The 26,394-nt window shown below is 40.3% G+C and overlaps 1 protein-coding gene across 2 annotated transcripts in view; it reads right to left on the reverse strand.

The window, feature by feature from the left end:
* The window catches only part of LOC135505781 (disks large-associated protein 2-like), a 103,537-nt gene that overhangs the window by 20,627 nt on the left and 56,516 nt on the right, over positions 1-26,394 (reverse strand). The window contains exons 3-5 of one of the 2 annotated variants that reach the window (XM_064924915.1): positions 21,212-21,389; positions 19,857-20,076; positions 15,256-16,052 (exon numbers count right to left, since the gene is read on the reverse strand). In XM_064924915.1, the coding sequence (XP_064780987.1) occupies positions 15,256-16,052; positions 19,857-20,076; positions 21,212-21,389 (1,195 nt within the window). Of the gene's footprint in view, positions 1-15,255; positions 16,053-19,856; positions 20,077-21,211; positions 21,390-26,394 lie in introns of those variants that run through there. The other variant, XM_064924916.1, reaches the window with a different exon arrangement.

The raw sequence follows: 26,394 nt of genomic DNA on the forward strand, positions 1-26,394 counted from the left end.
AATGAAAACACATTTTCCAATCTGTAATGAATATACACCAAGGTTATTATAGTTTTGTTTCCATATTAGTTCTTATTTCTATGATTTTTTATTCAGTTACGTTTTAGTTAGTTTTCCAACTTGATTTATTTGTTTTTATTCAGTTTTAGTCTGATATATATGATTTAGATTCAGTTTTAGTGTTAGGGAGCTAATGCATGGGAGGCTAGTAGCCATGTATGTGTTTTAGGTTCTATTTTTCCCGTTAGCTAGTGATAGATAGTAGTCTTGGAAATTCCAAACCTATAATAGAGCAATAGCAATAGTTCTGGGTGGGGGGATGTTGGATTCTCTTGGACATTTTGGAAAATGCAGACAGACAACTCTCCCAACAAATCACGAGTTTGGGTATGCGGGCCAATCCTGAAATATCAAACTCTTTCTCAGAACGTTACGATTTGAAACCAAAGTTTACAAGCAAAACCTTTGCAGTGCTTTTAGTAAAGATAGATAGAACTAGCCACTTGCAAAATGTCCTCATTAAAAATAACCTCTGTGTTCTCCATCTCACTAGCTAGCTACTTTGTGTCCGGCTGGGATGTTGACGCTAGGGCAACAAGCATAACAGGTTGTGACATCACCGGATAAGGTGTTCAATAAAGATGTGTATAGTGGATTCGGGAAACTATTCAGAACACTGGGCTTTTTCCACATTTTGTAAGCCTTATTCTAAAATAATAATACATTTAAAAAATATTCATCAATTTACACACACTACCCCTTAACGATAAAGCAAAAACATTTTTTTATTAAATGTTTGCACATGTATTAAATATAAAAATTGAAATACCACATTTACATAAGTATTCAGACCCTTTAATCAGTACTTTGTTGAAGCACCGCTGGCAGAGATTACAGCCTCGAGTCTTCTTGGGTATGACGCTACAAGCTTGGCACCCCTGTATTTGGGGAGTTTCTCCCATTCTTCTCTGCAGATCCTCTCAAACTCTGTCAAGTTGGGTGGGGAGCGTCGCTGCACAGCTATTTTCAGGTCTCTCCAGAGATGTTCGATCGGGTTCAAGTCTAGGCTCTGGCTGGGCCACTCAAGGACATTCAGCGTGAGGTCCTATGAGCAGGTTTTGAGAGCAGATTATCATCAAGGATTTCTCTGTACTTTGTACATATTTCCCTTGATCCTGACTAGTCTCCCAGTCCCTGCCACTGAAAAACATCCACACAGCATGATTATGCCACCTCCATGCTTCACCGTAGGGATAGTGCCAGGTTTCCTCCAGACGTGACACGTTGCATTAATTTCATCAGACCAGAGAATCATCTTGTTTCTCATGGTCTGAGACTCCTTTAGGTGCCTTTCGGCAAACTGCAAGCGGGCTGTCATGTGCCTGTTTCTGAGGATTGGCTTACTTCTGGCCACTCTACCATAAAGGCCTGGTTGGAGGAGTGCTGCACAGATGGTTGTCCTTCTGGAAGGTTCTCCCATCTCCACAGAGGAACTCTGGAGCTCTGTCAGAGTGACCATCGGGTTCTTGGTCACCTCCCTGCACAAGGCCTTTCTCCCCTGATTGCCCAGTTTGGCCGGGCGGCCAGCTCTAGGTAGAGTCTTAGTGGCTTCTATTTAAGAATGATGGAGGCCACTGTGTTCTTGGGGACCTTCAATACTGCAGACATTTTTTCGTACCCTTCCCCAGATCTGCGCCTCGACACAATCCTGTCTCAGAGCTCTACGGACAATTGTCAACTGTGGGACCTTATAGACAGGTGTGTGCCTTTCCAAATCATGTCCAATCAATATAATTTACCACAGGTGGACTACGATCATGTTGTAAACATCTCAAGTATGGTCAATGGAAACAGGATGCACCTGAGCTCAATTTTGAGTCTCATAGCAAAGGGTCTAAATACATATGTCAATAAGGTAAACCTGTTTTTGCTTTTTCATTATGAGGTATTGTGTGTAAATTGATGAGAAAAAAACATTTATTTCATACGTTTTAGAATAAGGCTGTAGTGTAGCAAAATGTGGAAAAAGTCAAGAGGTCTGAAAACTTTCCGAATGCACTGTATGCCAGTTAGGCTCTACACCCATTGTTAAGAATATTCATGTGATTCATTTTAAGAAGTTATTTGGCCACTTTAGTTGTGATACAACCCTTATCCAAACATATAGGCCTATGGGCTAGGCTACATGAGGTGTGTGACTATGATTTGAAAAAAATAGGCATCATTCACAAGGGATAATATAACATTCACAAGTGATAGGATAATATTGTCACCCATCAGACTGTTGTTGATTTCATCTTGTCTTTACATATACTAAAGTAATATATGTGTGAAATTTGTTTTGATTTATTATGGACTATTATCATGCACTTGGAATTTGACTGCTTTCATGACTCGTGACAGCCGGTGTGGCGGTGATACAGTCACCATAACAGCCCTAGTCCCTAACAGTTCCACACTGTTAACAGGCTCTATGCGCCAGCAATTAGTGTTTGGGGACGAGGTTATAGACGCCATAATGGGACAGTTACAATGTTGCAGTCTCTATTGCCTAGTTAAATAAAGGTTAAAAAAACTAATATATGTATGTATGTATGTATGTATGTATGTATGTATGTACATATCTCATTGGCTGGAACATTGTTACATTGTGCGAGGTAACCAGTCTGTCTAGACTAGATACTGTAGCTAGTGACTGTGATGCATGAGTTAGGCCTGTTTGAAACATCACAATATCCTGGAAGCTTGAAAATACTTTTGAAAAAAGCTTCAAAACCTCATTAGATTTTTGCCCAATGTTAAGGGAAAACACTAAAACTGAACATAATTTATGATGCTCTTTATTTTATTTAGTTTTGGAAACAAAGTCAATAGTTTCATTATAGTTTTCATTTTTCAAAACGTTTTTTTAAATGATTTATTTATTTTGATTCTTTTTTAGTTTTAGTTTCAGTTTTAGATTACTATAATGACCTTGGTGTACACCTAAAAAAAGACCAGGAATGGTGTAGGCATACTTGTAAGGGATATGTAGTACTGTGTTTAATCCTATCTGTTGGCAACAAAGATTTGTCACTTGTTTGCCTTGCTGCGGATCAGCATCTCATGAGGATTTGATTACTTGCTTTTCATAAAATGGCCTTGCGATAGACTAGCGCCCTGTCCGGGCAGTGTACTTGCACATAAGCTGCCTCGTGCTAAAGAAACAGGATATAGGCTCTTGAGCCTATGAGTCGTTCCGGCTCTCAAGGCTACTTACTCACGAAGACACTTTTCATTCAATAAAATAAAAACATTTAGGCAAACTGAAATAAATATTGATTGAATCAAGAAGAGATTCAGGTAAAACACAAATGCCAATACTATGATGTTAATAAGAAAGCTAACAATGCTAATGTTAATTCTAATGTAAAGTCAAACTCGATTGGTACCAATAGTGGTAGTAGTAGCAGTAATAATAATAATAATAAAAGGTACAATAAACAATTAAGGACATGCTTAAATAAACAAATGAAAGCAAAATGTGTGGCTATTGTATGAAAACTATAATAAAAAATGAAGAGACTTTTTCTGGGTGACATGCACATCTCAAGTATGTTCTGAATGTGAAAACGATGTGTGGAAGACAACTCAAATGCAATGATAGTTTATGTTTTGTATCTTATAAAAGGTACCATGCAGGCACCATGTAATACAAAAAATATTTAAGTAAAAGAAAATAGTATGTGTCAACACTAACCAACTGTGCTATTTTGTGTGTTTATTCGCATTGTCCGTAACTTATTTTGTACATAATGTTGCTGCTTCCGTCTCTTGTGACTGAAAAAAGCTTCTGGATATCAGAAAAGCGATTACCTACCTCGAACTGAACAAAGATTTTTCTTTAATGAGTCCGACACGAAGGATATACTGTTTCTCTGAGACTAGGCCCAAATCCCCATCATTCGCATGAAGAAAATATGGAGGTACAGGGGGCGGAGATCGGGGAGCCTTGTGAGAATTTATCGGCGGTGGGTAACACGCCTCTACCATCTGTTCTATTGGTCAACGTGCATTAACTGGAGAATAAAATAGATAAGCTCCGTTCGAGACTATCAAAACTGTAATATCTTATGTTTCACCGAGTCGTGGCTGAACGATGACACGGATAATATACAGTTGGCTGGGTTTTCCATGCATCAGCAGGACAGAACTGCTACTTCCGGTAAGACGAGGGGTGGTGGTGTGTCCATTTGTCAATAACAGCTGGTGCGCGATGTCTAATATTAAGGAAGTCTTGAGGTACTGCTCGCCTGAGGTATCTCATGATAAGCTGTTGACCACACTATCTACCAGTAAAGTTATCAATATATTTCGTAGCCGTCTATTTACCACCACAAACCGATGCTGGCACCAAGACCTCAATCAACGAGCTGTATAAGGCCATGAGCAAGCGGGGCTCCTAGTGGCCGGGGACTTTAATGCAGGCAAACTTAAATCTGATTTTACCTAATTTCTACCAGTATGTCACATGTGCAACCAGAGTTAAAAAACTCAGAGACGCATACAAAGCTCTCCCAAGCCCTCCATTTGGCAAATAATTCATAATTCTATCTTCACACGAATTACAATAATTCTATCCTCCTGATTCCTGCTTACAAGCAAAAACTAAAGCAGGAAGTACCAGTGACTCGCTCAATAGGGAAGTGGTCAGATGACGTGGATTACACACTACAGGACTGTTTTGCTAGCACAGACTGGAATATGTTCCCGCGATTCATCCAAGACATTGAGGAGTATACCACCTCAGTCACCGGCTTCATCAATAAATGCATTGACGATGTCGTCCCCACAGTGACAGTACGTACATATCCCAACTAGAAGCCATGGATTACAGGCAACATCTGCACCGAGTTAAAGGCTAGAGCTGCCGCTTCCAAGAATAGGGACACAAATCCGGATGCTTATTAGAAATCCTGCTATGCCTTAAGATGAACCATCAAACAGACAAAGCGTCAATACAGGACTAAGATTGAATCCTACTATACCGGCTCTGAAGCTCGTCGGATGTGTCAGGGCTTGCAAACTATTATGAACTACAAAGGGAAACCCAGCCGTGAAATGCCCAGTGATGCGAGCCTAACAGACAGGCTAAATGCCTTTAATGCTCGCTTCGAGGCAAGCAACACAGAAGCATGCATGAGAGCACCAGCTGTTCGGGATGACTGTGGCATCACTCTCTCCGGAGCTGATGTGAGCAAGACCTTTAAACAGGTCAACATTCACAAGGCCGGGGGCCAGACGGATTACCAGGACGTGTACTCAAAGCATGCGCGGACCAACTAGCAAGTGTCTTCACTGACATTTTAAACCTCTCCCTGACCGAGTCTGTAAAACGTACATGTTTCAAGCAGATCAGTCCCTGTGCCGATGAAAGCGAAGATAACCTGCCTAAATGGCTACCACCCTGTAGCACTCATGTCGGTAGCCATGAAATGCTTTGAAAGGCTGATCATGGCTCACATCAACACCATTATCCCAGGAATCCTAGACCCACTCCAATTCGCATACCGCCACAACAGTTCCACAGATGACACAATCTCAATCGCACTCCACACTGCCCTTTCCCACCTGGACAAAAGGAACACCTACGTGAGACTGCTGTTCATTGACTACAGCTCAACATGAGCAAGACAAAGGAGATGATCATGGACTACAGGAAAAGGAGGGTCGAACACACCCCCATTCACATCTAAGGGGCTGTAGTGGAGCGGGTCGAGAGTTAAGTTCCTCGGTGTCCACGTCACCAACAAACTATCATGGTCCAAATACACCAAGAAAGTTGTGAAGAGGGAACGACAACACCTTTCCCCCCTCAGGAGACTGAAAAGATTTGGCATGGTTGCCCAGATCCTCAAAAAGTTCTACAGCTGCACCACGGCTTGACTGGTTGCATCACCGCCTGGTATGCAACTGCTCAACATCTGACCGTAAGGCACTACAGAGGTTAGTGAGTACAGCCCAGTACATCACTGGGACCAAGCTTCCTGCCATCCATGACCCATATACTAGGCGGTTTAATAGAAAGGACCAAAAAAATGGTCAAAGACTTCAGTCACCTAAGTCATAGACTGTTCTCTCTGCTATCGCACGGCAAGCGGTACCGGAGCGCCAAGTCTTGGTCCAAAAGGCTGCTTAACAGCTTCTACCCTCAAGCCATAAGACTGCTGAACAATGAATCAAATTGCCACCTGGACTATTTACATTGACACCCCCCCCCCCTTTGTTTTTACACTGCTGCTACTCACTGTTTATTATCTATGCATAGTCACTTTACCCCTACGTACATGTACAAATTACCTCGACTAACCTGTACCCTCGCACATTGACTCGGTACCGGAACCCCCTGTATATATCGTCATTAATGTTATTTCATTTTGTATCTTTTTATTTTATATTTTACTGTAGTTTATAAATATTTAGTAAATATTTACTTAACTCTATTTCTTGAACTGCATTGTTGGTTAATGGCTTGTAAAGTAAGCATTTCACAGTAAGGTTGTACCTGTTGTATTCGGCGCATGTGACAAATACACCTTAACTTGATTAGTAGTGACATTGGTAAATTAATTTGTAACTTTGGAAAAGCAGAAAAATAATATATTGTTTATTTTTTAAATTGAAATGTAATCAAATTTGTGAAAAGCAATAATGATGACATTACTGACAAAGAGTTGGACAGTAATGATTTTTACATTAAAAGGTGGGACAAAAATGGTGTAAACGAATATAATAACATAGAAAAAAGTACAAGAAAATGGTGCCCTACCAGACCTACCGTACGCTCTACGCCCCCCAGCTAAGCTACGGGTTCCTATAATAAAAAAAAGGTGATAGCTTAGTACAAAAATATAACAGAGAGAGGATCAAAGAAATAGATACTTTGCCTGGCCCATGCTGTGTGTGGATTATGGTAACTGTTGTGTGCTGTTTCCTGGATAATTGACATTTTATGAGATGTGCTTTATGAATTCATCTTATACTTAGTTGAACCTTTACACAAAGAAGTTTAACTTTAACATTTGCAATGACTTTTGACTCTTTCTTCAGTAAAAACAAATGAGATATTTTGATTGCCCATTGTAAAGCTATGATCCCCATAGAAATTGTGAATATACTACACAACCATTTAAAACATCTTCAAGATCATCAAAAATCGTGTCATTAGATTGATTTATGAAAATAAAAATAAAGGCAAATATAACAGAAAATTCACAATTAAACATCAGAAATAGAAAAAAATGACAAATAAATCATATACAGTGCATTCAGAAAGTATTCAGACACCTCCACATTTTGTTATATTACAGCCTTATTCGAAAATGTATTAAATTGTTTTTAATAATATATATATATAATATATATCACATTTACATAAGTATTCAGACCCTTTAGTCAGTACTTTGTTGAAGCACCTTTGGCAGCGATTACAGCCTCAAGTCTTCTTGGGGATAACGCTACAAGCTTGGCACACCTGTATTTGGGGAGGTTCTCCCATTCTTCTCTGCAGATCCTCTCAAGCTCTGTCAGGTTGGATGGGGAGTGTCGCTTCACAGCTATTTTCAGGTCTCTCCAGAGATGTTAGACCGGGTTCAAGTCCGGGCTCTGGCTGGGCACCTCAAGGACATTCAGAGACTTGTCCTGAAGCCACTCCAGCATTGTATTGGCTGTGTGCTTAGGGTTGTTGTCCTGTTGGAAGGTGATCCGCTCTGGAGCAGATCAAGGATCTCTCTGCACTTTGCTCCGTTTATCTTTCCCTTGAACTCTCCCAGTCCCTGCTGTATGAGGCTGCCACCACCAGGCTTCGTAGGTATGGTGCCAGGTTTCCTCCAGACGTGACACTTTGCATTCAGGCCAGAGTTCAATCTTGGTTTCATCAGACCAGAGAATCTTGTTTCTTATGGTCTGCGAGTCTTTTCAGTGCCTTTTGGCAAACTCCAAGTGGACTGTTAATTGCCTTTCACTGAGGAGAGGTTTCCGTCTGGCCACTCTACCATAAAGGCCTGATTGGTGGAGTTCTGCAGAGATGGTTGTCCTACTGGAAGTTTCTCCCATCTCCACAGAATAACTCTTGAGCTCTGTCAGAGTGACCATCGGGTTCTTGTTTACCTCCCTGACCAAGGCCCTTCTCCTCCGATTGCTCCATTTGGCCGGGCGTCCATTTCTAAGAAGAGTCTTGGTGGTTCCAAACTTCTTCCATTTAAAAATGGAGGCCACTGTGATATTGGGGACCTTCAATGCTGCAGACATTTTTGGTACCCTTGCCCAGATCTGTGCCTCGAAACAATTCTGTCTTGGAGCTCTACAGACAATTCCTTCGATCTCATGGCTTAGTTTTTGATCTGACACAAACTGTCAACTGTGGGACCTTATATAGACAGGTGTGTGCCTTTCCAAATCAGGTCCAATCAATTGAACTTACAACAGGTGGACTCCAATCAAGTCATAGAGACATCTCAAGGATGATCCATGGAAACAGAATGCACCGGAGCTCAATTTCAAGTCTCATTGCAAAGGATCTGAATAGATAGGTAAATAAGGTATTTCTGTTTTTTACTTTTAATACGTTTGCAAAAATTTCTAAAAACCTGTTTTCACTTTGGCATTATGGGGTATTGGGTGTAGATTGAAGAGAGAAAAAAAAGTTTAATCCATTTTAGATTAAGGCTGTAACGTAAGAACATTTGGAAAAAGGGAAGTGGTCTGAATACCTTCTGAATGCACTGTGTACTGTAAGTATTATCTCAAATTAAATACAACCAATGATATATAATTATAAAAAGCAATATCTTTAATTAGCAGTGGTCAACTGGCAAATAGGTATGCAACTTGGACTAGTATATTTATGATACCTCAAACCCTTTCAACATTTAAATAAAACATGATGAACCTGTTGCCTCAGCCTGGTCTCATAGAAAACATAAATCTGGGACACTGAAATTAGTATGATATGTTACGTTTGGTATGGTTACATAAGATAGATCGTTACTTAAAGCAAAAATGAAAGTATGGTGGTTTAGTCGGGCGTATAAGGCGAACGTCTAGCAACCCAAACGTTACGAGTTCGAATCTCATCGTGGAAAACTTTAGCAATTTAGCAACTTTTCAACTAGTTACTACTTTTTTAAATCTACTTTTCAACTACTTAGCATGTTAGCTAAACCTTCCCCTAACTCTAACCTTTATCCTTTAACCTAAATGTAAACATAACATTAAATCTAACTCCTAACCCTAAACCCTAGCCTAGCTAATGTTAGTCAGCTAGCTAGCGTTAACCACCTAACTATAATTTGTACCATATAATACGAATTCTAATTAATGCATACCATAAGAAATGTAACATATCGTGTCTCGGATTTAAGCACAGAATAATACGAAATGCTCTGACCAGGTTGGTTACCTGCCAAATGTACTAGGCTGTAATAAAGAATCAAAACATTAAGAGGACCTTTGAAAGTGCCATTAAAACTTTTGCTCGTTATATTATACTTAAAGCAATGTGTTTGTTTTCATAAAAAAATCGTAAATACAGGAGAGAATCTCTTGATGGGTAGAAAATGAATTTGTATTCAAGCAGTGTTACAGTCTATTTGATCATTTAAAAAAAAATTTGAACTACGATCAGATTCCAAACAAAACCCGTGGACTCCAAGATGGGCAGCACAGTATTTGTGTCAGATCTCTGTATAGCAATAAGACGTCAAAATAAAATCTCAGGGGTCCATTAAATAATTATCAACATGAAACTGGAAATACATAGACCAGATTTGACATACAGTATAATTAATATGGTCCCATTACTCAAAAGAGTTAACGGTAAGATTTCAATGATACAAACAACACTTGTAAGCCATGCCTCTACCAACATATTTTTACTTTTCTTTTTTGTAATCGACGTACATTTATTTTCCCAATGTTCTTCTGACCAAATATAAATATTATCCTCAGCATATTGCTACATTTCAAGTTGTTCTGGGGGTAATGTTGTAATTTCAGACTTAGTAATGCAATAATTGTGAAGTATGTTTTACATCTTTCTAGCTAACTGATATGCCTTTATATCAATAGTTGACAATGATAAATAAAAAAAACATTTGTGTGTCAAGATCTTAAAAAAGCAACTAAATGAATAGCATTGCCTGAGTTTCATGCAACATATTCTCCACCATTAATGTCTCTGCTCAATCCATTTGTTCATGATACATACTTTCCAGTGTTAAAAGACTTGTATGAGGGGAACAAACCTAAAGACCTAAAAACAACTACAAAAACGGAATATAGCCTGAAACGATACAACGGAAAATGACAAAGGACTTGCATAGAATGAATGAATGTAGTTCTGAGACATCAATAATTCACCTGCCCCATCATAGATTAAGCACCTTTATATAAGTTAATTGTCCCCGGGCTGGGAAGGATGCATTCTCTCCTCTTTGTCATTCCAAGTGAAAAGAGGAAAATGTGAATGTTAGTGTTTCTTAGACCATTCTGTTATATATTTTTTTATTGAAATAAATTAATATATTTAAATTCAAACGGTTGATTTGTGTGATGCTCTCACATTCTTATTTTTTTCCTCTGAAACGGCTGGAAATGTCAGCCAACTGGTCCAGTAGCTGTTTAAGTATGGGGGTCACATTCAGAGAACATTCAATATCCTTTTGTGTTTTGGAAATCTGGATCTATAACAACAAAAGTGGTATACCTGTATTGCAAATATATATATTTTTTATAGTTACAGTAAAAATCCTTCAGCCAAACTGTCCTATGTATGTCCATTTGATGATATGGTACTGTAACACATGTCGAGAGCAAAAAACAATCCACTGCAAGGCGAAATAACTTGGGCCCATTGAGTTACAGTAACCAGGTGGGGAAATAATTTAACTGCCAGGTCAGAATTTTTGTGCCTGTTTTCTTTTCATCTTTCTTTTTGTGGTTCACTTCGTGTCAATGTCTTCTTTCTAAAGTGCCACTTGTTTCTCAAGTAATGTATTTTGATCCTGCACCCCCCACCCCCCTCCCCCCAAAAAGAAGTAAGAGGTCTTTATGTTGAACCATCTCATCCGTAGAAAGTATTTGAGCGATTTAAGTTAAGAGTTGTGATTCGCACATGCCTCTGTAACATTATGGTCTGGAGGGTATAACATCCTGACCTAGAGGGTATAACATCCTGTTCTGGAGGGTATAACATCCTGTTCTGGAGGGTATAACATCCTGTTCTGGAGGGTATAACATCCTGTTCTGGAGGGTATAACATCCTGTTCTGGAGGGTATAACATCCTGTTCTGGAGGGTATAACATCCTGTTCTGGAGGGTATAACATCCTGTTCTGGAGGGTACGCTGTGGAACTTGGAGCTGTTTCAGGTTGGCCCCATTTCCATGGGTCCCAGCCGTGACTTTGGTACGCCATGTTGGTATGATGTGACGATGAAGGAGATGATCAGTTTGGGGTACCATTTGACTTGTTCAAATGCTTCTTTTTTTAGGAACACTCAAACGAAGATAATTGGGGACTCAACCTTTTAAGGTTTCCATAGAGCTAGTAAAGGCGGTGTTAGTACATTGAGGGGTACAATACTACCTTGAGGCCCTGGAAACATTGCGGCAGCGGTAGGGGACTATGCCCTCTGATTGTCCTATAGACGAGAACTATCTATGAGATGTTTGTGACATATAACACACAGGACAGTGATTGCATTTGAGTAATGAATGAAACAACATGAGGGTAAATGGTTTGATTTAGAACCATGTAGGAGAGTTGAGCTTAGCTTGGTTAACCCCTCATATTGGGATAATGTAAGAAAACAGAATGGTCACAATTAATTAGATAAACTTGGAATATATGCCATCATTTTCAGTCTATATAAAAAATATTACATTTCCAAAACCATATAGAGTTTAAACATGTAACATAGCTTGTGCTTGAATGAACTTAAGCTTATACATTGGCACTAAGATATTGCCAAACTCTGACTATTTATAGTTTTTCTGGAATTAAATTGTAAGATTTATGTTCATTCATTTTGAGAGTTAATTTCAGATAAATATGGGGTAAACCACACTTAAAAATGTTAGGTTATTCAACTTAAAAATACTTGTTAGTAACAATGCAACTAATATTGAGTTAACATAACTCTAAAGCATTTTAAGGTAACTGGGTAACTAAAATGTAGGAGTTACCTTGCAACTTAAAATATTAAGAAGTCAAATCAATAAATATTTTTCAATGAAACTACACTTTTTTAAGTGTAATTGTATAATCTATGTGAGATATTATACAGTACTATAACTGACTTAAATTATCATGATCTCTTATTTTGTTGCAAATTCTGAGAATCATTTAAATATGATTGTTTATATTATTCTCCACTAAAACTAAAGTTGTATACAGCTTTGGCATGTTCTATTTGTTCACTTTAACTCCAAACACAATCCGATTTACGGCTTTCATTTTCATTAACTAACTACCCAAAAATGAACAGAAAAATATACATTTGTATGATGATACAGGGAATGATTAGGGAATGGTTATTGATTCAATTTACTTTTAATCTAACTATTTATAAATATTCATTTTTTTCCTTTGATTTAATCATACAAAAAATTGGGATTTAAAAAGTTGCTCACAGTATAATTTCAATATAAAATGGTGTTTTCGGTTTCTACATGAGAAGAAACTGGAATGAAGAAGGTTGGGAAACAAGCCACTAAATCACTGGAATTTCATGGACTCAGTTAATACAAACAATTCTAGGATTTAAGTTTCATGACAGTTTTCTCTCTCAAATTTAGTTGTATGCAAATTTGCATTGTCTTTTATCTCTGTTATCTGTTGCCCGGTTTCATAAAGGTTCTTAGCACCTTTACCCAGCTCCTATTTCTTCGTTTTTCTCAGATCTGAAAGGATATGATTGTTGTAAGCAAAGGGATGGGATAGGACCTAGGATTAGAGGCGGGAGACTGGAAAGAAACAGGGCTGTTATATTCAATTCATATATTACATTTCCCCCCCAAATGGCCATTTTGTGCATTCAATTAGTCTTAATAGCATCAATGATTTTATACCACACCTCATGGAGTGGCAACATTCTATAGGCTACCTTCCCAACAAGATAAGACAGTTGAGAGCACACATTCACTGTCACTTCTATTTATGGTGGCTTGGGCAACATCTTCCTCACCTATTGATTGTAAACAGTCAAATTTGTGACTAAGTGTTACAAAAAGTATAAACTCAGCTAACACAGAACTAAAGTCTTAAGTAATTGGTCAGATTCTCAATTAAGGTCTGGGTCTATATGTGTTAAGAGAAGAGATTGGAACCAGAACAAAGTGCTCAACCCTCTGTCTTTGCAAGTTAAGGGCAAGTATATGGGACAAAAGTCCCCTCCACTTTCCCAAAATTCAAAGATGCTAATACCTGCAAAATCTTGATTTGTCCAAAGCACCTGAACTAATGCTACTCGTCATGCATCACATTGTATCATGACATATCTACGGTACCATTTAAGTTGACGTAGTCTGTCCGAGAGATTACATACAGTAAGAAACTATTTAAAATATGAATTTGATACACAGTAGCCAAGTTAGGGATGGAAGGGGGGGTGCTGAAAGTCACTCTGTGGTGCTTATGGAACAAGACATTCCAAAGTATTCAACACATCCCATTATAATTGCTGTACTGGTCCCTTATTATTGATTAGTTCAATGTTCAATAGTTCACTAGTTCAAAATCTACAGTGTCTTCAGAAAGAATTCATACCCCTTGATATTCTGCATTTTGTTGTATTACAGCCTGAATTCAAAATGGATGAAATATATATTTTTTCTCACCCATCTACACACAATACTCCATAATTACAAAGTGAACACGTTTTTAGACATTTTTGCAAATGTATTGAAATGTATAAATAACACTAAATTGAGCTCAGGTGCATCCAATTTCGTTTGATCATCCTTGAGATGTCACTACAACTTGATTGGAGTCCACCTGTGGCCAATGAAATAATTTGGACATATTTAGGAAGAAACACACCGGTCTATTTAAGGTCCCACCGTTGACAGTGCATGTCAGAGCAGACACTATACCATGAAGTCCAAAGAACTGTCCATAGATCTCTGAGATCTGTGATGAGGCATATATCTGGGGAAGGATATAAAACAATTTGTTGAAAGTTTTCAAGAGCACAGTGTTCTCCATCATTGGGAAACTGAATATGGAAAAAAAAATATGGAACTACCCAGACCCAGCCTAGAGTTGGCCGTCCGACCAAACTGAGCAACCGGGCAAGAAGGACCTTGATCAGAGAGGTGACCAAGAACCCAATGACCACTCTGACAGAACTACAGAGTTCCTTGGCTGAGATAGAAGAACCTGCCAGAAGGACAACAGTCTTTACAGTAGTTCACCAATCTGGGCTTTATGGCTAGACGGAAGCCACTCCTGAGAAAAAGGCACAATGACAGTTGAAGTTTGCAAAAAGGCACGTGAAAGACTCTGAGATCATAAGGCAAACGATTCTGTGGTCTGATGAGACAAAAATTGAACTCTTTGGCCTGAATGCAAAGCACTATGTGGATGGTTTTCAGAGACAGGGACTGGGAGACCGCTAAGGACAGAAGGAACAATTAATGGAGTGAAATACAAGCAAATCCTCGATGAGAACCTGCTTCAGAGTGCAATTGACCTTAATGTCCCCAAGCATACAGCCAAAGCAACGCTGGAATGGCTTCTGAACAAGAATGTGAAAGTTCATGAACTGCCTAGCCAAAGCCCATTGAAAAGCTGTGGAAAATCTTGAAGATTGCTGTTCACCGTTGCTCCCCATCTAACTAAACAGAGCTTGAGAAAATCTGAAAGGAAGAATCAGCAAAGCTGATACAAACATAGTCGAGACAACTAAAAGTTGAAGCCGCCAAAGGTGCTTCCACAAACTATTGACTTAGGGGTGTGATTACTTATGTAAATGAGATATTTCTGTATTGAATTTAATACATTTTCATTGTGTGAAATAAAATCTGTTTAATCCATTTTGAATTCAGGCTGTAACACAACAAAATGTGGAATACGTCAAGGGTTATGAATACTTTCTGAAGGCCCTGTAGATCTCTACGTAAGTAAATGGGTTTTTTGGCTCCGGCTCTGGTTCTCTAGGGGTTGTTATCAAGGGGAAACCCATGTGTTTTGTTTCATTTGGGTTGTATGGGAATGATTAGAATGACATTGACAGGTATGACATGGGCCCACTGGTGTACTTCCTACTCCACAGTTCCAGACTGGCACTCCTGTGGCCACCGCCCAAAGAGCGCTTGCGGGTCTTCTGCTTCTTGTTGTCCCACGTTGCGGAATTGTCCGATGGCTGGGAGCTAGCAGGGCTGCTCGCTCCCTCCTCTGGCGTTGAGTCCCCAGCTATCTCAATGCGGGGAGGGTCCATCAGGTCTGTGATGCTAAAAGCAGCTGGTTCCGGCTGGCACATGACAGACTTGTCCTCTGTGTTCTGCCTGATGAGCCCGCTGGTGCCAGCCTGGATGCCCACAGACACCCGGTCCCCGGTCTGTGTTGAGCTGTCACTTGCACTCTCACGGCACAGCGTCCACATGTTGTAGCACTGGGTGAAATTGAAGAAGTTGCTGTTGAAGGTCTTGAGCTCGCCGCACACATCCCTGCGCAGCTCGGCCAGTTCGTAGCGCATGGCCGAAATCTCGTCTTTCCACTGCATGTTGAAGGCGGCCACCATGTTGGCAGACTCTTTAAAGGCCTGGATGGCCTGAGGTATGGGGGGATCGGGGGCGGCAATGGAGGGGGCAGCAGGGATCTGGTAGGCAGGTGGTGAAGTCGGGGGAACAGAGATGGCTGTTACAGTGGAGCTTGTGCTGTGCTGGCTGCGAGCTACAGCGTTCTCCCTCTCCAGACGTTCCAACTCCACATAGGCCGAGGAGCTGGCCCCATCGTCGTCTTCTATCATGTCCTCGTTTAGCAAAGAAGTGCCTTCCAGCACATCATATCCCTCTGGAAGACAAATTTGAATATGCAAATAGAGGGAGATTCAAAGGGAGGGAACAGCTGGAGTGTTATGTAACTGTGACGCCCAAATGTTCCAACCGAGAGTGGGCATACATATACCTACAATATGAATACAGTATGTGAGTAAAATACCACAACTACGCTATCATTCCAATGGATATATCAGATAAAATAAAATATCGTTGGAACAAGGATTTTGACTGGTTGCATTGAGAATATAGAGAAAGGGGTGAACAGCTAGATGATTTGTTGATCATCAATCCCCTGCGAATATGATTACCCTTTTATCAAATTATGCATTTGTGATCCCTTTATCAGATGCATTTGTGATTGTTGAAACTCGAAAAAGAGACAATGTAAAACTTAATGAAGAGGTGCTCTTCAGACACTGAAGTGGTCTCCAGAATTAGAATGCTCTCTAACACAGCTCTATCTGGCATTCTAAAATACGGAAAGGAATTATTCAGCCAGGTACACTGAGCCACTTGAGCGATGCATTTTGACTCACATACTGCAGGCTTTTCATGGTGTTTTTACACTGCCTTCTCCCTCATCTGAATGAACATCAACCCTCCACAGTCTTTCCATCTTTTCACTGCACTGCACCATGGGAAGCGGAACCCCGTTGGTTCCTAGCATAAGCCATCATTACCAATCAGTTTCAAATGAAAATACCATTCTCTGAATTAAATCAAAGCATGGTTCTCCCCCCAAAAAATCTTAAGTGTTTTCCGATTGTTTCCTTTTCCTTTTTTTTGTGCAACAGAAAAGATGAAAAGGCAATGAAAAATCACAACTCAAGTCATTGGGCCGAGAAGCAGTTATGAACCCTATTGAACATATCAGGCCCCTCACCATGAGGTTGATTGGACCATGTGGAGTTCCCAGTGGCGGGTAAATCCCCCCCCCCCCCACAGGGCTGCACCAGGGAGGGGCTGCAATCCCACAGTCAAAGACAGCTGATAACTTCCACGCCAAGGGTCAACCCAGCCACATGTGGCCTTTACAGAGGTAGACTTTCATAGGAAGAAAAAAACCCACAAAACTACTATGACAAATGCTCTCATTGTCACTGACTGTTGACAGTGACAATGTGATAACATTCAGTGCTAATTCATGGCTGAGGTACGAACACACTATGTGTTAGACTGGAAAGTACAGCTTTATCATATAGTTCCACCAATGAGTCGCTTTTAGCGCACTTGAAAATAGAGACACTTCAAACAACTCGCAAAAGCCAGTGAGGCACCATCATCACATATACAGTATAATTCTGGAATATTAATGCATACGAACAAGGAATTCAAGGCCTCTGAGTTTTGTGAGTTGTTCGGACCCCCGTTTGTTTCTCATTGTGTTTAAATCAGATTTTTCTATCCTGCTGTTATATCAAAGTGGTCATTTTTTATCTATTGCTGAGAAGGCAGTGCAAAAAAACACACACATATATATATATATATATATATATATATGTATGCGTGTTGTTATTAAAATACCTGTGACAGGCATCCAGCTGTTCTGTCCCCCTGGTTATCCTTCCAGAGATGCATGGCTGGTCAGATTGGGAGGGGGTGTTGCTCTTCATCCCAATGGGGCATCATAGGATCCCTTCCCCACTCAAGGGCCCCGGCTAGCCTCGACATTCTTGCGTTTTGGTTGGTAAGCGATTTAGAATTCAGATCTCATTTTTCGAATTGTATAAGTCAGTGGCATGGCCAGTCAAATACCGTGGATCATTCACTTCCATTTCAAGGCCACTATTCCCTCAAAAATGACACCAAATGGTTGATACCATGTAAAAAATATTTGCAACATGGCTTGAGATGGAGGCATCAGGTCACAGCCAATTATTTCCCTGAGGATCACTAACATTTCCTGTTCCATAGCCCAGTCGGATGTGACTGTATTTGGAGAGAAAAAAGTCCTAGAGAACTACTCATTAAAAAATACAAAATATATACAGAAAACGCTGGGAGTAACCGACACCCATTTGAGAGCCAATTTAGTGAGCCAATTGTGAAGCAGACAATTTGACCAGAGAGCTTATTGGGTGAAAGGAGTTCAGCAGGTAAGACGGTGGGATTGGAGGACTTCCTTGATCCTCAGTACTTCAGTCACATCGTAGGCTGAGGGGATTCTGACTGTGCAACCCAATTGAGCATGACAAGATGAACAAACAAAAAAACTCCAGATTGTACAAGAAAACAGGTAAACCAACAGAAAACAAACAAATGCAGAGGTCTAATACATTTGATTTTATAAAATGTGTTGAATTTTTTTTCAATCCCAGTCATAACATTGTCAAATGAAAAACGTCATATGAAATGATAGTATTTCAATAGGGTTCATAGCTTTACTCTTCCAGGCATACACCAAATGCACTAGATCAATTAGGTTAGAGGCAGCAGTGGTTCTGTTTGCACAAAGAACCAGATATGTTGATGTTTTTGCCGATGACACTGTGTGTAAAATGTTGCACAAAACCTTCAAATCCCTGAATATTTCATATCAAAACAGCAAATACTACAACCAATTGACTTGGTATCCTCACAATTACTAAGACGATGTTTACATGATTCTACATTGACATTTTTGTCATTTAGCAGACACACTTACAGGAGCAATTAGGGTTAAGTGCCTTGCTCAACAGCACACCGACAGATGTTTTCACCTAAGAGGTCATCTAAATGTGAGATTTAGGACAATGAGAAAGTGTCTAATACGTTGGCCCTACAGAGTAAAGTAGCTTTTGACATTTCTTTTGCGAGAGTGCTACTGTAGTCGAACCCTCTTCGAACCTTGTCAAACTTCAGGTCAACTGATCAATCTCCCTGAAACACATGTGCGCCAGACTACCTGATGAAAGACCATTGAATATTATCTTCTGATCTGGCTCCATCAAAAATGATCACTATTCCAAATGAAAGCTTAATTTATAGAATATCTCCAAATGTGGTTTTATGCAACACAATACAACAATATAGAATAACGTAATATATATTATGCACTCTGAATTGACTTTACTAGTAAGTTCCTTTGTGCAACCAGTACCCTATCTGAGTTGGTTGACTTACCGTATGTCAGTTACACATTTTTGCTGTCTTGTGTTCTGTGGGCTTATAAGCCAAGATCAGTTAGAGACGCTAGTGTAATGAACTGGTCAAACAAAACATGGATGGGGGAAACCGAAGACCTCTCGAGCAGACTATGAGCCTTCCTAACACTCTCTAGAGGTCTTTACAGCCCTCCTCCAACCACTGTTCTGTTTCACACTTAACCCTTCCCTACCCGACTCACACTCTCTACACACGACACATATATCAATGAGATTATCATGCTCGATACAAGGCCTGTTTCTCTTACACATGCCAAGTGCTGTGAGTGTGACTGTTGTGTGTCGTGGGTTTAACTTCTCATTGGGCTGGTTTGAATGAGTCCCCCTCCCATCCTCTACTCCGGGTCCAGCTTTGCCACCGCCACACGTGACGAATCAGAAAGCGAATCCGAAAGCTAAAGCTAAGGGTAATGATGTATATGGACTGTGCAAAGCAACACGCTTGCAAGCAAATCCCTCAGAACACTCAGGATATGCAGAGGCAAGACAAACAAGAGACACACAACAGTGACAGTAGCCAAAAGGAAACGACCGGAATCATTCAACCCAGCATCTCTTCAAGCTCAAGGGTACCCCCCACTGTACATATGTAGGTATGTACGCATGTTATAGAATGTATGAGGAGTATGTTTTCTAAGCCTTCTCTCATTTTTCTTTTGAGGTCGTACTGTTACCTGTTGTGGATCTGAGAGTTGAAGTGACAGTGGAGGATGTCATTGAAGGCAAGCAGTCGTCATCTTGGGAATACCCAGCCTGAATTGCACGCAGGTAACTGTGGCTTCGAGTGCGGAACGAGCCAGGCAGGTCCAAGGCTTCCATGGCCTGGGATTCTACTTCGCTAAAAACGGACTCGCAAACTGACTCAAACTGGCCATTGACCTCAGTCTCACTCACCTGAGAGACAAAAACAGGAATAGCAGTCCTTAATTTTTCCTCTTCCTTTCTCTTTCTCACTTTGACTCTTCCCCTTTAGCACAGTAAATATGAAGGAGTGTTAGCATGGGAAAGAATAAACAAGCAGATAAAACCAGCAAATGAAAAACAACAAAAACAATGCATCATTTTGGTATACCGTTTCAAGTCGTACTATTCCACTGCAGGTCATCGTCACAGACGTACATACGTTACTACTGTGACAAAGGGGAAAGCAGGTGTCCTTTCAAGAACCTATTCAAAGGCAGAGATGACGGTGCAACACAGTAAAAAAACTACATGCGGTTAACGGAATTTCAATGTTGCGAATATATATATTTCCATCGCAATGCACCCAATATATTGGCAAGCGGGAAGCCGTACTAACGTCATCTGTGTGAGGCGATTTTTTTTTAATAGCACCAAGGTTGGTTGAGATATTGTGCCAAACGTGTATTAAAATCCATCTAGTCTATATTATGCAGTGCATAAAAGCCTGCTACTATGTAATAAAAATGACTGCAAAGAATGTATTAAATCATTGTATCTTGTACCTAATATTCAGTTGCAACGGATAAAAAGCATGCTTTAGAGTGTAAATCCTGCTGTTCAAACATAAAACATTGTCTAGACCGACTGAGCAGTTCAACACAACTTCTAGTAGTGTGCATGAACTTACTTAACGGGTAACTTGAACTTGTAATGTAATAAATATTCAAGTGAACAGATATGTACAGTATGGTACTGCTTGTTTATGCAACGTCACCAATAGCAAATCTATGGACTTCACACGCGTAGTTCTGAAGATGTGCACTGAACATAGTCAAAATAGGATTAATTGTAAATAAGCATTACCAATGACAACTCAACCTATCAATAAAACCTAATCCTGCAGACAATAACGGCTAAACATCTCATGGAGTGGGGGGGGGGGGGACAATCAGGTTGTGACTAATGTATTTCTGTAAATAACTATATTATTTTTGCCACCCCTTTAGCAAACAACAGATGGTTCCACCCACTCTACCAACATGGTGGCATCTACAGTATCTCTCAATCCTCCTACTCCTCCAGGGCTCCTGGTGTTCCCCCTGTGAGGGGCCTGCGTGGGACTCACCTGGCTGACGCAGCTTGCCTGACTGAGGGTGCTAACCGCGCGCATGTAGCTCTGGTTCCGGGATCGGAACTGAGGGCCGAGGGGTATATGGTGTTGGGGGTAGTTGGTGGCTGGGTCCAGGGTGACACTGGGATGGGGCCGCATCATGTCTCGGGTGGTTTGCAAGTGGTAGCTCTGACTGTACAGAGAGAGAGAGAGTGGATAGACAAATATGAGAGGCATTGTGAGTCAGACACAGGGCTGTGGTGGTCATAAAATTTTGTCAACCGTTTATAGTCATGCAAAAGACTGCCGGTCTCACGATAATTGACTGTTAATTAACAAACACGTTTAGCATCTCCAGGCCTCCACACATATTGTACAAGCCGCTGATGTGCGCCTTTGGAACATCTACATTCAAAAAAGTATCATGAATAAATGCAATATATATCATCTCAATAAATCTCTTATTTATTCTAAACATGATGATATTAAGAAAATGTATTTCAGAATATGAGTTGGCCTACTGTTTCTTATCTGGCTATGCACCATACATTGGTTGTAGGCTTGTTCACTTAGCAAACAAGATTATTTTACAGAGGATGTTTCGACATTTTGTTACGTTACAACCTTATTCTAAAATGGATTAAATGAAAACATTTACTCAGCAATCTACACACAATACCCCATAATGACAAAGCAAAAACAGGTTTAGAATTTTTTGCAAATTAATTAAAAATCAAAAACAACTTATTTATATACAGTGCATTCGGAAAGTATTCAGACCCCTTGACTTTTTCCATATTGTTACGTTATAGCCTTATTCTAAAATTGATCAAATTGTTTTTTCCCTCATCAATCTACACACAATACCCCATAATGGCAAAGTGTGTAGATTGGTGAGGAAAAAAATCCATTGAATCAATTTTAGAATAAGGCTGTAACAACAAAATGTGGCAAAAGTCAAAGGGTCTGAATACTTTTGGAAGGACAATGACCTTTTATAGTAAGAAGAATGTCATTTAACTTAGCTGAATAAAATAGAAAGGATATTTTTCCCATTCCAGAGTGAATATGCATATGAAATGGCTATGTGGAGCTTAAAAGTGATCATTTGAAACACATCCTATACACTAGATTTAGAGGTTTTTGTCAAATGTGGCTGTTAATGATACACACCTTAGAATGTCTTAGAAATCAAAACATATTTGGGCTGCATGATGCGACTACAAGGCTGTGGACGATTTGCGATTTGCAGAAAAATGGCGCGCCGTAATCCTTGCCTCCGGCTGCACACGCTGTTCTCTCATCAAGTGATCATATTTTCATCTGTCAGACTATTCTCAATTTAAATCGGGTCTTCACTTATGTAAAATTAGTTTAGATTAGAATTGCTCATTCTCAAATGGGCAGGGGTAAAAATACATGTCATCCGTATGCACTCGAATAGCGAATGGAGGCTGCCTTCCCGCCGGTTCACTTTTCAATCATGGATAGGCTAGTCCCATTTCATAGCAGAACATGTGATTAATATGAGCATCTGAGAAATAAATATAGTAGCAGCTGAGCTCCTTCTCTTTTTAAAGAAATGTCTGGGCTTATAAGAACACTTCTTTGGAGTTTGGAGCATAGCAAAAAGGTAACCATTCCATCCAGTATGTACAGTGCCTTGCGAAAGTATTCGGCCCCCTTGAACTTTAAAGCTTTAAAACATCCCAAGGAGCACTGTGCAAGCGATAATATTGAAATGGAAGGAGTATCAGACCACTGCAAATCTACCAAGACCTGGCCGTCCCTCTAAACTTTCAGCTCATACAAGGAGAAGACTGATCAGAGATGCAGCCAAGAGGCCCATGATCACTCTGGATGAACTGCAGAGATCTACAGCTGAGGTGGGAGACTCTGTCCATAGGACAACAATCAGTCGTATATTGCACAAATCTGGCCTTTATGGAAGGGTGGCAAGAAGAAAGCCATTTCTTAAAGATATCCATAAAAAAGTGTCGTTTAAAGTTTGCCACAAGCCACCTGGGTGACGCACCAAACATGTGGAAGAAGGTGCTCTGGTCAGATGAAACCAAAATGGAACTTTTTGGCAACAATGCAAAACGTTATGTTTGGCGTAAAAGCAACACAGCTCATCACCCTGAACACACCATACCCACTGTTAAACATGGTGGTGGCAGCATCATGGTTTGGCCCTGCTTTTCTTCAGCAGGGACAGGGAAGATGGTTAAAATTGAAGATGGATGGAGCCAAATACAGGACCATTCTGGAAGAAAACCTGATGGAGTCTGCAAAAGACCTGAGACTGGGACGGAGATTTGTCTTCCAACAAGACAATGATCCACAACATAAAGTAAAATCTACAATGGAATGGTTAAAAAATAAACATATCCAGGTGTTAGAATGGCCAAGTCAAAGTCCAGACCTGAATCCAATCGAGAATCTGTGGAAAGAACTGAAAACTGCTGTTCACAAATGCTCTCCATCCAACCTCACTGAGCTCGAGCTGTTTTGCAAGGAGGAATGGGAAAAAATTTCAGTCTCTCGATGTGCAAAACTGATAGAGACATACCCCAAGCGACTTACAGCTGTAATCGCAGCAAAAGGTGGCGCTACAAAGTATTAACTTAAGGGGGCTGAATAATTTTGCACGCCCAATTTTGAGATTGTTGTCCTATGGACAGAGTCTCCCACCTCAGCTGTAGATCTCTGCAGTTCATCCAGAGTGATCATGGGCCTCTTGGCTGCATCTCTGATCAGTCTTCTCCTTGTATGAGCTGAAAGTTTAGAGGGACGGCCAGGTCTTGGTAGATTTGCAGTGGTCTGATACTCCTTCCATTTCAATATTATCGCTTGCACAGTGCTCCTTGGGATGTTTAAAGCTTGGGAAATCTTTTTGTATCCAAATACGGCTTTAAACTTCTTCACAACAGTATCTCGGACCTGCCTGGTGTGTTCCTTGTTCTTCATGATGCTCTCTGCACTTTTAACGGACCTCTGAGACTATCACAGTGCAGGTGCATTTATACGGAGACTTGATTACACACAGGTGGATTGTATTTATTATCATTTAGGTCAACATTGGATCATTCAGAGATCCTCACTGAACTTCTGGAGAGACTTTGCTGCACTGAAAGTAAAGGGGCTGAATAATTTTGCACGCCCAATTTTTCAGTTTTTGATTTGTTAAAAAAGTTTGAAATATCCAATAAATGTTGTTCCACTTCATGATTGTGTCCCACTTGTTGTTGATTCTTCACAAAAAAATACAGTTTTATATCTTTATGTTTGAAGCCTGAAATGTGGCAAAAAGTCGCAAAGTTCAAGGGGGCCGAATACTTTTGCAAGGCACTGTATAATAATACCAGCCAGGTCACCCGGGATACAAGGCAGCTTTCGACGTTCCATCCATGTCCACTAGGGGCAACATTGAGCGCTGATGCCTTCAAGTAGCATCGGCCTCCGATTACAGAAGTTGCAAGTTCAAATCCAGCGATGGAATGTTGTTTCGGTTATATTTATTTTAAGTCTATCCCAAACCTTAACCATTTGGAGGTAATGCCTAACCTTAAAAATGCGGAGTTAATGCCTAAACTTAACCTTAAAACACATACAAATGTTATATTTGGAACAAGTCGAAATTTGACTTTGAGAAACATGGGCGAAGGTCTAATGTTGTCGTGAGACTAAGAGCTGCTTGAATAATACAGGCCACACTCAAAAAGCTATTACTGGAATTAGTTTAATTTTGGAGTAGAGGCTCGACCAATTATGTACCAAAGATGTAAATAAAACGTTTATTGTTTCTCTGCCATGCCTTATATGGGGTAGGTTATGTATTGTATAATAGCACCATCATTATTTTAATTCCTGGGTTTTTGTATGCACAAGTGTATGCATAAGACCTAATATGTGTAACGGCAGTTGGTGGAAGAAGGTGAGGACCAAGGTGCGGCGTGGTACGTGTTCATCCTTTTATTAATGGAACTGAACACTGATTAACAAAACAACAACGAAAACAACCGAAACAGGTCTGTCTGGTGCAGACACAAAAACAGAAAACAACTACCCACAAAACTCAGGTTGGGAAAGGCTACCTAAGTATGGTTCTCAATCAGAGACAACGATAGACAGCTGCCCCTGATTGAGGGCCAAACAACAAAGAAAAACTTAGAAAATGAACATAGAATGCCCACCCTAGTCACACCCTGGCCTAACCAAAATAGAGAATAAAAACCTCTCTATGGCCAGGGCGTGACAATATGCGTATGTGTGTTTTGAATTAATCATCACCTTAGAAAGCGCTGTCTATTTCATTGTTAGGCTTTAAAACAACATCCACAATGACCATATTTCCACTCAGTTTCAACCTGTTGTTGAACTTCTTTCTTCAAGTTGATCGATGAGGTGAGTTTTAAAAGCATGACACTGTTTTGAAGATAAGTGGTTTGATGTGGTTTTTGATTGCATTTGCATTGATGTCAGAGTGGTAAGAGGGACAATAGAGCCCTGAGTACCAGGCCATTAGGACCTGATGCTCGTTAGTGAGTTGGGCACCACCAACGCATGTCCAGAGTTCATAAAAGGAGATTACCGTGACTCAAAGGTCACGTGGAAGTTTACTGTGGTCATAACTCAGGACTTCCGGTGTGGCGGTAATACGCTCACCACAACAGTCCTAGTCAGGCATCCCTGGAAAATGCTCAGGGCTAAAGACCCAACAATGTCACATACTGTTAAACAGGTAACCTGGCTTACATGTCGTACAGATGTATCTAGGTTATGTTGTGTTGTGGTGTGACCAGCAGGGTATTGGTGTGCCCAGTTTATTTCGCTCACTGAATATAACACTGTGCTTGCAGCAAAAGTGACTCATCCTCCTACAACATTAGCAGCATTATTGCAATCAACTCTAAACTATGATGACACGTGCAGATATCGAAAGCCCCCAAAACACAGGTGACTCGCTAGCCCAACAATTACAGTTTGCACATCCCACCTACACCTCCCATTAGTAAAATATAAGCTTCTCAGAGCTTCAGTAATAATAGAGCGTGGAAACGAGGCTTAATGTGTGTCTGTGTGTGTGGGACAAAAGCAGGAAGTGAGACAAAAGCAGGAAGTGATTAGATTCCCAGTGATATGACGATTAAGCCGTGGGTGATAAAAGGATAGGGCGTCTGAGAGTCATACAGGAC

This window comes from Oncorhynchus masou, chromosome 19 (genome assembly GCF_036934945.1).
Source record: "Oncorhynchus masou masou isolate Uvic2021 chromosome 19, UVic_Omas_1.1, whole genome shotgun sequence".
Taxonomy (NCBI): domain Eukaryota; kingdom Metazoa; phylum Chordata; class Actinopteri; order Salmoniformes; family Salmonidae; genus Oncorhynchus; species Oncorhynchus masou.